This window comes from Chlorocebus sabaeus, chromosome X, assembly GCF_047675955.1.
Source record: "Chlorocebus sabaeus isolate Y175 chromosome X, mChlSab1.0.hap1, whole genome shotgun sequence".
Taxonomy (NCBI): Eukaryota; Metazoa; Chordata; class Mammalia; order Primates; family Cercopithecidae; genus Chlorocebus; species Chlorocebus sabaeus.
Genome location: NC_132933.1, coordinates 33,376,627 through 33,390,913, shown reverse-complemented (window position 1 = coordinate 33,390,913; position 14,287 = coordinate 33,376,627). Strand labels below are relative to the sequence as shown.

Below are 14,287 nucleotides of genomic sequence, written 5' to 3'. Positions count from 1 at the left end.
AATCTACTGCAGGCTTCTTAGCCACTAGGCCTATGTTGCCATGGAGACTGCCTCAGAGTGAATACTGTTTGTCAAATGGGGATAATAATGCCTGCCCTATATATATCACAGGATTACTGTGGGGTCTCAAATGAGGTAATAGATGTGAAGGCACATTGAAAAGCTAAATGCACTACACAAAAACAAGGAATTATTGTTATTAAGATGGCTTCTGTTGAATACAAAATAGTATGCATACTATGATTGACTGCAACTATGCTACAAAAATAGGTATACACTTAAGCAGCTAATATGCAAAAACAATAAAAATTGTCAAGTTAGGGTGGTAGAATTATGGATGTTTAAAGTTACTGGTGTGTCATTTGACTTTATAAGAAGAAAAAGATGATGAAAAAGATGGCTGATCTCAGCTAAAATCAGAAGGGATGGATCTGGTAGAGGGGCCTACATTTATATTCCTGGTCCTGAAAGAAAATCAGGCAAAGGGCCTTTCTCTGGCATCCCTTATTTTTCCCCTTGCCCAGGAATTGTTTCTTCAGATGCCATTGCACAGACTGTTTGGGTGACAGCATTGACCATAAGTCATGTGGCTTCTTGGTGCTCTCTCTCTACCCTGTTACCCCCAACACTAGTTCTAAGCAATTCCCTTGACCCTTTGCCTTCCCAAATCTTACCCACATGTCAAAGGCCTAGCTCTAGCCTTACCACCACTGAATGCCTTCTCTGACCCCTGGAATCCAAGATAAGCCACTATGGCACTGGGAGTTTGTTCCCCCAGCTTAGATCCCGTTCTCTAGATGTCTGCATGTCCATTGGTGTCTTCACCTTGACTGCCAACTCCTTGAGAAAAGGGATTGTGTCTTCTCCCTTTCATGTAACCCTCATGGCACTTAGCAAAGGGCTGAATATCCAGCACACATTCAGTGCGGCCTTGTGGTATTGTATATTTACTTTAACTCAGGATGAAAAAATACTCACAATGTGTCTGGCAGCAAAGACCCCGTCAACTATGGCACAACAAAAAGCCGCAATCACACCAAAGCTGATAAACACGATAGAAGCCACCAGCTGTAGAGGGGAATAAAACAAAAGCATCTGTTAGCCTTCCACTCTTGCTGCCTCTGGGGACCAGGTGAACCCCAAGAGACTTCCAGCAAAACAGAACTCTAGCCTACCACCCCATGGGAATGCTCTTTTTGGTCATGCAGGATGAGTGGAAGGGAGGTAGGCAGGGGAGGCAGAGAATGGGCAACTGAAGCAATTTTTACATTTTCAAGGAAAGCTAAGAAATTCACTCTGTGAGCACCAAATGAAGAGGAGGCTTGCTGGTATCTAGCGTGCTGTCCATGAAGAAATTTGACTGCATGGCCCTTCCATCCTTGGACTCAGAAATAATGTTGGACTTCTGACATTAGGTAGTTCAATCCTCTGTTTTATTTATGTAGAAATGGAGGCACAGTGAGGGGAAGTGGTGTGCCCAGGGTCTCCATCTAGTCTGTGGAAAAGCCTGGTGCCCACCAACTCCTAGTCCAGTGTTCTTTTTACCCCCTCGCACTGCTACTTGATGCTATAGTGGGCACTGATGAAGGCAATGATGATTCTGAGGTCCTGCAAAACTCTACATGACCTTCTGCAACATTGAAGAACCAGGACATTCAACTTAAGACTTATATGTCAAGGACATTTTACAAAGGATTGAAGTTTCTGAAACTGATCAACTTTGTATGGTACATATTTTTTAAATTTTTAAATTTTTTTTAGAGACAGGTCTCCTATGTTGCCTAGAGTGGTCTCAAACTCCTGGGAACAGGCAATCCTCCTGCCTCACCCTCCCAAAGTGCTGGAATTACAAGTGTGAGCCACCATGCACAGCCAGTATGGTACATATAAAAACTTTCAAGTAAGACAAATGTTTACTTGAACCAGGCTGCCCTATTCTCTAATTGTGTTAGATAACAGAAATTTTCCTAATAATTTGTCTACTATTACAAAGATGCTACTACAACCCAATGTGGGGGAAAATAGGAATTTCAAGGCATTTCCAGGGGGCAGGGATAGATGCTACCATCTGCCTGTGTTGACCCTCAGAACTAGATGGAATCAGCACTTTTTGTCCCTGAGGTTTTTGGAAGAAAAGAGGGGAGATCACATGGCATTAAGTTACTCTCTAGGGAGAAGGAGAAAATCAAAATCAAAGCCACCCCAGGCGCAGTGGATCATGCCTGTAATCCCAGTACTTTGGGAGGCTGGGGCAGGTGGATCACTTTAGGTCAAGAGCTCAAGACCAGCCTGACCAACATGGTAAAACCTCATCTCTAATAAAAATTTTAAAAAAATTAGCCAGGCATGGTGGCGTGCACCTGTAATCTCAGGTACTCGGGAGGCTGAGGCAGGAGAGTGGCTTGGATCCGGGAGGCGGAGGTTGCAGTGAGCTGAGATTGTGCCACTCCACTCCAGCCTGGTGACAAAGCAAGACTCCATCTCGGAAAAAAAAAAAAATCAAGGCCACCCTAGGGTTCTCCCACCTCAACAGGCTAGGAGGAAATACTTATCTCCTTTGGGAGTTGTTCAGAAACCTCTCCTCATAATTCTCACTTTACAGTGCTACAGAGAATTGGTAAATAATGTATGAACAATGTCATGAAATTGGCATTATTAGCTACGCTATGATCAGCTCTACAATTAAAATTCCTCCATTATTTTGAATAATTTAAGCCTAAAGTGCAAACACAACTGGCAAGGAGGGAGTCCAGGTGAAATGGAAGAAGAAAACTATTAGAACTCCCTTAAGGGTGATTCCCCACATCGCTGGGGGAAAACATATGGTTAGAGTTCTCTGTCGGAACTATTACGTTATCTGATTAAACTTGCTGTGAAATAGACCCCATTATCAAAGTTTCAGTGCCACAGAGACTGTACAGGGGGAGCCCAATCACAATCTGACCACTCACCAGGCATCTTGATTTACAACTCTATAAAACTGCAATATGCTTTCAATTCAGTCTGTATCTTCTACCCTTACCCTTGAGGAAGCCTTTTCAGATTGAACCAGGAAAGTACAAAAGCTTGCCCTTGTGGGTCCCTGTTAAGACATAGAAGCTTCACCTTCTGTTTAATGCTTGTCCTTCCTTTCAATCTTACAACGTGCTTAGCTTTGAAATATGGGTAATGGAGATACTTTAGGATAGCTTTATAATTTTATTTTACCTTTTTTTTGTGCCACAAGTACATTTGCTCATGCAATCAAAGTCTGCTATATTGTAATCTCCTAAAAGGCAGGAACTCTCTGTGAAAAGTTGCCCAAAAGATTATGTATCAGAGAGAAAGATGTGAGGGCCACCAGTAATTCAGGGCTGTAGTAACAGAAATGGAAGCAAAAGCATTCTAGGTGAGGATCATAGCCTGACTGGATAGGCTGGAGCACTCCTTTGGGAGTAAGGAGGAAAGCAAAGGGCAAGATCCAGAATATTCTATCCCTTTGGCGTAAGGAATCTAGCTAGGCCAGTGAGGGAGCATCAAGCAAGATGAGAACCAATCCCATATCACAAGGTCACAGTAAAACACATTCCCTAGAGGTTTAGGAGAAAGGGCAAAGTAGCAGTTCCTTTTATGACCAAATCACGCAAACTTAAGAAATGTGTTACTTATCCACATAAATGTTGTGCTTTTTTAGAGGAAGAATTTGACTCTATAAGGGATGAAAACTTACCATCTGCCTTTTGTTTTCAATAAGGTTTGATCCGATGATTCCAAGGAATGATCCAAAGCCGAGCTGCAAAGCAATATGGCATACATAGTATGTGGGATGACAGTCAGGCTGACCACACAATCATTCCAGTCCCTGGATATGATTCAGGATAATAGAAAAAACTGGGGTATCGATGCTAAAGCCACATGCAGCTGTTACTTACACAAATACAACATGTACAATAAAAGTATTTTTCCCACCATTTGCCAGTTTTCTCTTGTAGCTATGAATTATACCTAAGAAGAAACTCATGTGCCCAAAAACTAAAAGTAAAGGTCAACCATAGCTTTTCAGAGCCTGCCTATTTCAATTGCAATATCTATTACCTAGCGTGTGACTGGTGAGTCAGTAAGAGACATATAATGATGAAAAGCACATGTTATATTTTTATCTTTATCTTTTTTTGAAAAAGACCTTCCACTTTGATATATAGATCACAAAATAAAGGTTTGCAAAAGCAATTTTGATGCCTCTGGCATACCAATCCAACTCAGGAAGTACTTTAGAAATCAGGAAGCACCTTAACCCACACTAAAAAAATTTTTAAAAATCTTTTTTTTTTTAAGCCTATATTTGTGGTTGACCCACTGCAATTTATGTTAGCACTTATTCACCTCTTCTTCCATCCCTGCTTCATTTATGGACAGAAAGCATTCATTAAAGGGTGAACATAAATGGCAGTGTAAAACCCTAAAAAACAATTTTCCTGTCTAAGTGGCTGGGATTATGGCTTGGTATAACAGATCTCACTGCCCTCTCAGCTCTGCTATTAGAGGACTGAGTCTGCCAGTCTTAGATGAAAATGATCACTAACCGATAGTTGTTGATGGGGATGAAAGTGGAAGAAGTAAAAAGTGGTGAGAATGGACCAATAAATCTTAACACAAGTTCAGTGATGTAGTTACTTTCCTCTTTAGCCTCACTAATGGTCTGGGTTTCCATCTGCAGCCTTACTTTGGCTCACAGGGACATCTATTTCAATTTGAGACCCCCAGGCCTTGCACCTAGGTTTGGGAATCTAACAGACCCAAGGGCTGGGCAGCAGTTTAGTAGGGCAGTGTAGGGGGACTGGGTGGTTGTCTCAGACCCCAAGAATGAGACAATGAACGGAAAGAATGAATAGAAATCTCCAGGACTCCTTGTGCAGGGCCACTCAGACAACAATGTCTCTTGAGAAATAGATACTACAGTGCATGAGGGTAATATCCAAGACTACTGAGAACATCCTCATTCAACAGTCAAGCTATGCCTGTCTCCCGCCTGGTCTTATTTCAGATATAATTAAAATATGTTGTCATAAAACATACTGATTAAAACTTAGTTATCACACTAGCCTGGCTTCCAACCCCAGCTCTTCTATGTCTGTGTAACCTTGAACAAACTGGTTAAGCTCTCTAAACCTCAATTTCCTTATATTGTAAAAATAGGAACCACAGTAGTGACTACCATATAGGGCTTTTGTGAGAATTAACCAGGATGATACATTCAAAGAACTTTGCACAGCCCCTGGTACACAGTAAGTACACAGTAAATATTACTTTGTTCTAGTGATTATTATTATTATTTTTAAAGTCATTTAACTTTTGAACCACTCTAACCCAATTTGAGCTGGAAAATCCTGTAATTTTTTATAATGTGCTCTATTTTGTGCTAAGAGAGTTTCCTTGTTCTATCTTGTCTCCCCCTCTGATATGTTCCACGGCTTCTATTTTTTAGGAGAAAGTCCATGAATAGTCTGTGCTTTTGGCACTCTGGGCCACTTGTGGAGTTGAGAGAAATTGGGAGGCAGCTTCTTACAGGATAAATAAGTCATTTTACTTAACAATTCATCAGCTTCCAAAGATATTCACAGAATGTCTCCTGAATCGTGATAGCAGTCTTTGTCCTAAGACAGGAAGCAAAAACACTCGCCCCCGCTCGCCAACCCCACTATTCCTCATACTCTGTCATGGCAAATAACTCTCTGATGGCAGTGACCAGAAGAGGTGTGTGGAAGTCTTGTGGAATTGTCTGGAAAGACAAGGCACTCCAGAACTGAAAATCCCAGGCCAGTCAGTTACTTCATCCAGTTCTCTCCCCTTCCCCTCTATTCTATTCTATTCCACTCCAATGCATTCCGTTTTCTGACGTTAACTACTAGCTTTATGTCAGATGAATAAGACGTGGCTACTGTACTCCAAGAGCTCACAGTCTAGTAAGGGAGAGACAGACTGGGTTAAGGACCACAGATCAGGTAAAAGCAAAGTGCTATAGGAGCAGGGAATAATTTGTGCAGCCAGGAATATAATATATTCTTGGCTCTGCCCTTGGCCCAATTCCTTAACCACTCTGTGCTTTGGTTTCATCATCTATAAAATGGGAATCATAATAGAGCCTGCCATACAGGGTTGCTTTGAAGATTATATGAGATGAAGTATGTAGTGTGATTTGCATAAGGTAGGCTGCTAAATAAATGGTAGTTCTAAGGTTTCATAGAGAAGGAGACATTTTTATATGGGTTCAAAAGATGAATTAGAGCTCAGCAGGCAGGGAACTAATATGTATTGAGTCATGGCTGGAAGAATTCACTTACCTGGATGATAGGTTAATGAACTCACCAGTGTTGCTAAAGCAATCTTCCATTTCATAAACATTTTAAGTTAAAGAAGTACTTGCCCCCTAGTTTGGTCACATGAATATGTCAGAGTGTGGTGGAATTGATATCATTCCCATTTGATAGACAGGAAAATGAAGGCACAGAGAATTGTAAGGATGTATGCCCTCTTATGGCAAGTTAATGGTAGGTCTGGGACTAGTCCTCGGGTTCCCTGAATAACAACTTGCGTTCTTTTAGCCACACCTTGCTGTGTTTGTGGCCAGTGTTAGTAGAATAGTGACCTCCAAGTAACAAGGACCTAATTGTTGCTCCCTAGAGAAGAAGTTCTCTGCAAGGATGGGGTGAGAAGTCTTATTTGTGGAAGAGCTGAGGGGTTGAAAATAAAGAAGGGAAAACCAACAGTTTCCTTAAAATGGACAGCTGCTTCTAAACAATTGCTTGCTCCCCTGAGACCTCAGAAAGGTAAGCTCTGTGGTCTCCCCTCAAGAGCTTCATGGAATCATGTAATGTTCAGACTTTTGGACCTCCATCTTGATTCCCCATTACCTGAACAAATAACTAGTTTGTTTTGTTTTGGCTGCTCTCCACTTGCGGGAAAAAAAAAAGGACAGATGATTAGATATCAAAGTCAGATTCAAGGGCTTTTTTGAGGCTGGACTCTTGTCACCTATGCCTATTCCCATTCACTGTCCCAGACATCTAGGACTAAGGCTAAAAAAATTAGTCATTAGGTAAATATTAATTGGACATCTACTCTGGCTGGCACTGTATTCGATCTGTGATTTGGAGGCCAGGAGGTGGGATGGGGTATGATCAAGACCACTCAAGCTAAAGGTATGATCAAGACCACTCAGGCTAAAGGAGCTCATACTATAATGAGGTAAACCAGTCCACAACCCCTTTCCATAATATTGAAATCCACAAAGCTCTTAAAACCAAAAAGTGTTTTTTTTTTTTTCTTGAATGTAACTAATTTGGTGGCAAAACCTGATCTTGAACTGATGTGAGGTTATATTATCATCTTTTAAAAAAAATATTATCATCTTTATCTCACTTACTGTAAAAATCCATCTTTTATTATAGAAACACGAGGTTCTTGATTATGGGATGCTTCTCAAGGCTCTACTTGATTGTTAGATAATATGTGGTATATGTACTGTATACTTTTTCTAAAATAAAAAGTCTAAATTCTGAATCCCATCTGACCCAAGGGTTCAGAGAAGGGATTGAGGACCTATATAAACAAAGCTAAATGAGAATATAGCCCCAACAGACGCCACAAAGCAGGACATAAGTATTTTCCAGCAACCATGAATAGGAGGAATATATGGTAGGGAATTCAAAGATGGTAGACACCACTGTGGACCCCAGTATCTGAGAAATGTTTCTGCTGTGTCTTTAAGTTAGGATAGAACAGAGCACTGAGAGAGAGAGAGAGAGAGCAGGGAGGATGTTTCAGGCGCAAGGAAAAAAATGTTATGATGGCCCCAAGGCAGAAAAGCCCAAGTCATGTTCAGAGGACTGTGAATTGACAATTTTGGCAAAAGAGAAGTAATGAGAGACTAGGCTGAGGGCATCTATGGAGAGCTCTGAATGACATGCCAAGGAAGCAACAGGGAGCCAATGAAGGTGAGAACCTTGTGGTATTATAAAAGTCTTACCCAGCAAATCAAGATTCAAATGTATTTATTTATTTAGAGACAGGATCTCACTCTGTCACCCAGTCTGGAGTGCAGTGGTGCAAACAAGGCTCACTCTAGCCTCGAACTCCTGGACTCAGGCAATCCTCCTGCCTAAGCTTCCTGAGTAGCTGGGACTACAGACCTGAGCCACTGTGCCTAGCTAATTCTTAATTTTTTTATAGAGACAAAGTTTTGCTATGTTGCCCAGGCTGGAGTGCAGTGGTGTGATCCTAGCTCATTGCAGCCAGCCTCGACTTCCTGGGCTCAAGGAACCCCCTTGCCTCAGCCTCCTAAGTAGCTGGGACTACAGGTGTGCTAATTTTACCACCACACCTGGCTAAATTTAAAATTTCTTGTAGAGATGGGGGTCTCACTATGTTGCCCAGACTGGTCTCGAATGCCTGGCCTCAAATGATTTTCCTGCCTTGGCCTCCCAAAGTGATGGGATTACAGTCATGAGCCACTGCACCCAGCCCAGGTGTCATTTAAAAAATGTACTTAGTAAGTTAGGGACTTATACTTTAGAATGAACTTAGATTTTAGAAACATTTTCAAACAAGAGGTAGAAACTTTTTCACCTCTTGTTGAAAATCTTTCTGCCTAATACACAATTTACTACAAAATCCCACTATCCAGAGCTCCTTATGTTTCCTGAGCATTCATGTTAATTAAAATTTCTTTGGACTTTTCAGAGGAGTCTTTACATGTGAATCTGAGGCCACACTGACCTAAAGAAGGTTTCTGGGATATTGATTGTTTTGAATGATCCCTGTTGTCCCCATCTCCTAATATCCCACAGTAACTCTGAAATGATTTTCAATTAACTGATTCTCCTACCCACTCCCTGGGAAAGCGAGCAGAAATTCTTGCTCTTTCCTAAAAAAAGACTCAGGCTAGTATGGGCCCTAATAGTATCAATACAGCAGCTGAGGAGAGGGTGCAAGAATGAAAGGCTTGTCTCACTACCCAGGGGGCCAACTCCATCTTGTGGGTTGCTTGGGAAACACATTTAGAGGCCTCTTTTTCCTGCATCTAAGGTAAGAGGAGGTGTATCGGGAAGGAGCAACCACCCTCCCCTATCTCTTTCAGCTTCAGGTAACAAATGAAGCTCTTGGGTTTTTAGGCCTTCAGAGTAGAAAGCTCACCTGAACCCTCCTGGAATAAAATGCCTTGAATATTTGAGGACAGCAAAATTCTTAATCCAGTTTGTCTTTTTTTTGTTGGTGTTCAGTTTTTGTTTCTGTTTTTTTTTTTTTTTTTTTTTTTTTGAGACAGGGCCTCACTCTGTCACCCAGGTTGGAGTGAAGTGGCGCGATCTCAGCTCACTGCAACTTCCATCTCCTAGGCTCAAGCGATCTTTCCACCTTAGCCTCCCACGTAACTGGGACTACAGGCTTACACCACAGGGCCAGGCTAATTTTTTTTTTATTTTTATTTTTTTTGTAGAGACGGGGTTTTGCCATGTTGTCTAGGCTGGTCTCAAACTCCTGGACCCAAGCGATCCACCTGCTTCAGGCTCTCAAAATGCTGGGATTACAGGTGTGAGCCACCGCACCTGGCTGTTTTTAGTTTTTAAATTTTATTTATTTATTTATTTGAGACAGAGTCTTGCTCTGTTGCCCAGGCTGGAGCCCCGTAGGGTGGGTGATCATGGTTCACTGCAACCTTAACCTCCTGGGCTCAAGAGATTCTCTCACCTCAGCCTCTCCAGTAGCTGGGACCAGAGGTGTGCACCACCATACTTGGCTAATATTTTATATATATACTTTTTGTAGAGATAGTGTCTCACCATGTTGCCCAGGCTGGTCTTGAACTCCTGGCTTCAAGCTATCCTCCCACCTCAGCCTCCCTAAGTACTGTGATTACAAGCATGTGCCACCGTGCCCAGCCTGGTTTTAGTTTTTTAAAACTTTACAGTTCAGCCTGTACAGACTAGCACATCTTTAAAGAGGCATGTGTGCGTATGTCTCTTAGAATGATGATACCACATTCTAGCTCAGGTAGAATAGCTAACATGCCATGAGAATGCACCTCACTGTACAAAGATATCTCATTTGGCAAAATAAAGATGCTCCCGAAAAGCTTCACATGACTTAGAATTACGCAAATTGAGTTATATTTTAAGTATCTGAGATCACAATATTTAAATGATTTGCATGGTAAGTCTTCTTTTAATCTAATAACTTCTCCCTAATTTGTCTGTTTTGAAAATTTAAATTCTCATGTATTGTTAACACATTTAATCAAAGTCTAAAACAGCAGAGTTCCGAATAAGCTGAAACTGTTCCACAGTTCTATACATTAGTAATCTATATTTAAAGTGACCAATTTGACAGTGCAGAATCTCCAGATGATGCATCATGATCCTGGTTTTATTGCTAAGCATATTTTACTGTGTGTAAATTCTCCAGGTGGTTGCTAGCCCACCTGAATTAGACTCTTCCCCCCCTCCCCCCGGGATTCTTTCCCCTCTGGTGGATTCAACATGTATTACTTTCTCAATCAAAGGTTAGTTCATGAAAAGAAAATTCAGATTGCTGGGGCCCATGCAGACCAACTGAATCAGAATCTCTTGGGCTAGGGAGTAGAGATCTGCATTTTTCACAGGTTCACCAGGTCATTCCTATTCACATCAGAGTGGGGAAACCACCGGTTTAGAGTTTCTATAGTAACTCTCTAATAACCAAGCTATTCATTTAGTGAAAGTACCCCATTCCCAGACAAATCTGGATTCTCAGGCGTTTACTGTTTCTGAGGTATGAGTAGTAATTGTATTTGTTACTACGTGATCTGACCTATAAACTCATAGATTTTTCTGCTATTCAATCTGCTATCTTTTCCCCTTTATTCTATGTAATTAAAATGCATTTTAAAGAAACAATCTCCAGGAACTATGAGAGCACATTTTTAAAGGTTAAATCATGGGGGCACAGTATCCGTTAGGGATGGCTTTCCTATTAACACTTCCATATCAGCTCTTAGTGAACCACTCACATGCAAACACACGCCCCCACTGCTTCAACTTCCAGTGCTAACTGAACATCAGGTACTTGAATAACAGCAATCAGTCACCCTCTTTCCTTTGTTCACGTATTCCAACCTAGCTGCCCACGGTAAGATATTCCACAGAGAAGGTTCACAGCCACTGTTCATGAATAGGAGTTCGTACTCTTAAATAACATGGAAAATACCTTCCCCTCACCCACAGAGACTCTGAATCTTGGCTTCAGCATTTGCTCATCAGTCAGAAATATTTTACTAATGCAGCTACCTGAAATACACAAAGTCACGCAGACCCTATAAATTGCTTTTCCAAGCCACCGAAATGCTATCTTACCCACTCTGTTCCTCCCCGCGCAACCCCCCGCCCCCACCGGCTTCACTTGTGTTTAAAAATAAAACTCAATTCTGCTGACGACTGGTTTTCTTGCCTCACCACAGGAAGTGGACTGGGTGAGTTCTCACATCACATGTTTAACAGAGGGCACCAAACAGTGTCTGTGGGTCACCTGCCCTCAGCTGGGAGGAGCCCTGCCTGCCCCGGAGCTGTAGAGGCACTTTCCCCAGCAGCCTTCAGCTCCAGGAAGGCATAGCCTACAGCCCACGTTAGGTCCCAGCTTCTCAAGAACTATTGAGGAGGCTGACTGTGGAATGAAATCAGTGACCTAGGCAACAGGCTCCAGGCTTGGTCACTCATAGCTCTGGCTTGTCCAAGACATCATCTTTAATCTCTTCCTCTCGCTTTGCTTCTTTCTCCAATCCCCATCTCTCTCTCTCCCCCTTCCCTCTCTCATTTCATTTCAAAGAGAAATGAAACAAAACAACAACAAAAAATACATCTGACCTCTTTGCTGTACTAAAATACCTATTAACTGAACTGTCCTAAACTTCCTTCTGCTCTCTAGCAATTGAGGAGCCATTTAATTGATATTTAAAATATGATCTCACCTCTAGAGTTAGGTTTTTGGGTTCAACAGCAGTGTACGTAGACTCAAATGAAGTTTTGGTTTTTCTAATGCAACTAGTTTAGCAGTCTCCAAAGGGAACTGCATGCACCCTAGGGTAGATAAAACAATCCACTGGAATACGGCTGTTTCCTATTTATTGTTTATCTAAAATAATAAGAAAGAAACCAAACATTACTAATATTTAATAAACAGGCTGTCACTGGCACCCTCTGTCCGTGTGAATGTCAGGTGATCAGGTGACCTATCCTTCTGAAGGAGGGCAAGTTCCAAGCAGCAAAGGGTTGATGGTGGGGCATTTTATGTATGCCTGGATTGTTTCAATTTTAACGAAACTAGTCCCAACAAAATGGATAAGAGGCTTGAAAAGATTCCTCTTGAGACACCAGAAGTTGAAGATGACCCTAATAATGTAAGCAAACGTAAGCAACAAGAAAATGGCAGAGTGTGATACTTCTAACTCCCAGCTTTTTTGTCAGCCAAATTGTGAGATTGACATTTAAAAACATGACTCCAATGACAATCTAATCATATGGGATAAGAAGGCAGCCAAAAATATTCACAATTATCTACTGGGCCATTTGAAATAAGGATTTAAAGCCACTGTCTTTAATGACAAATTTCACACTAAGTGCATATTATCTGGTGACATTTTAGTTTGTGTTCACATGAAGATATTGAAAGTTATTGTATACTTAATTTTTATCTAATTTTTGAATGTTCATTTTTATATAAGTTTTATGAACATGTATATATATATATAATTTATAAGTGAATAAATATATATATATTTTAAGAATATATTTTCCACAGCTTTTTCTGATAGGAGTGCAGGATCACTTTGAAGATCAGTGCTGTTGGTCAGAGTGTCAAGCTGCCAGGATCCTCAGATTTCAGGTAAGATCAGATGACCTCTATTATATATGGGAATGCAGATGCCTGGAGAGAAAGGACCTTAGCCTAAAGTTAACACTGCTAGTTAGTAACATCTCCTAAACCAGAAACCTGAGGTCTTAAGGAGTGAGATGACTTGCTCAGGATCACACTGTTAGATAGGGATGGTGCTGGATTCTTCTGATTTTCAGTCCAGTGCTCTTCTTAGCGGGCCCAGAGTTGCCTCTCTACATAAATATAGAGAGATATAAAGGAGGAAATCTGAGCAAACACTAGACACTCAAACAGAATCGAAAACTATCAGAGCAGAGCCAGAATTTCTGTAGACAGCAGGCTACTGCGACCTACCTGTGCCTTCTATACTTACAATAACTCCTGGGTAATAACCTCCTACAGTCACATTCTGGGTCCTGGTGGTTGCAGCAAGGCCCACTGTGAGAATTAACACGGACACAATAAGCAAAGTCACGGTGACATAGATGGAGTTTCGTTTCCTCCGATTGAATGCTCCTGAAAGCACAGAAAGAAACTAAAATTGCTCATTTCAGTTGGGGAAAGGACTGACCTAAAGAAAAAAACACTGAGAAGGTTTTCCTTTCCTATTCCTACTGGTAACTGAAGTTATCTTTGGTGGTGATGGTGGGGGAGTGTTTTGGGGAAGGGATAGAGCATTAGATTTTGCAGTCATCAGGTGCCACTTCTATAATAAAAAATGTATTTCCAGTTTGAAAATAAACAACAGAAGAAATTTCACCAGTGAGTGCTCCTGGCACTCTATAAGAGATGTGTCATAACTACTTAGTAGAGTGGTTTTTTAGACCAAATTAGAAGGCATATGATAAATGGGAAGTGTGTGGGGGGGTATGAAATGAAAACATTTTAAAGCCAATATCCAACTAAAGAGATTTTTTTCATAAGCTAGAGATATGAAATTTCATTTTCAGTGTAAATATCACAGCCAAACCAAGTTACTGGGATTTTTTTTTCATTTATTTCTGACATTTGCCACCTCATGTATAAACTTTAAAATCGTATATTGGCAAGATTTGTCACATAACAAATGTGTGTAATAAAGTGAGTGTTTGGAGGCCATTAGTCCACAAAGATATGTATCAGGGGAGGTAGGTGGGAAGGATTATAACTTATACACATTTAGGCTTATGTGAGGGTGACAGAAATATAAATGATGAGAAAGCCATTCTCCCACTCAGCGCTTATCAGACATGATAGTGCAAACCAATATTTTTTGAAAACAGGATTATTAAGTCAGATAGAAAAATGGTATCTAAGCTCACTTTTTAATTTAATTTTTTTTTTTAAAGGAACCGAGCACTGTCCCACACTCTGCAGGGATTTCTCAGGCATAGGGAGAGGGCCTTCAACAGGACATACCAGGGGAGAG

The 14,287-nt window shown here is 41.1% G+C and overlaps 1 protein-coding gene across 2 annotated transcripts in view; it reads right to left on the bottom strand.

Annotated features, from left to right (window-relative positions):
• TMEM255A (transmembrane protein 255A) overlaps positions 1 to 14,287 on the bottom strand; it is a 51,935-nt gene that overhangs the window by 31,632 nt on the left and 6,016 nt on the right. For both annotated transcript variants that reach the window (XM_008019451.3, XM_008019452.3), the window contains exons 2-4: positions 13,253 to 13,395; positions 3,710 to 3,772; positions 979 to 1,068 (exon numbers count right to left, since the gene is read on the bottom strand). In XM_008019451.3, coding sequence (XP_008017642.1) covers positions 979 to 1,068; positions 3,710 to 3,772; positions 13,253 to 13,395 — 296 coding nt within the window. The remainder of the gene's footprint in view (positions 1 to 978; positions 1,069 to 3,709; positions 3,773 to 13,252; positions 13,396 to 14,287) is intronic.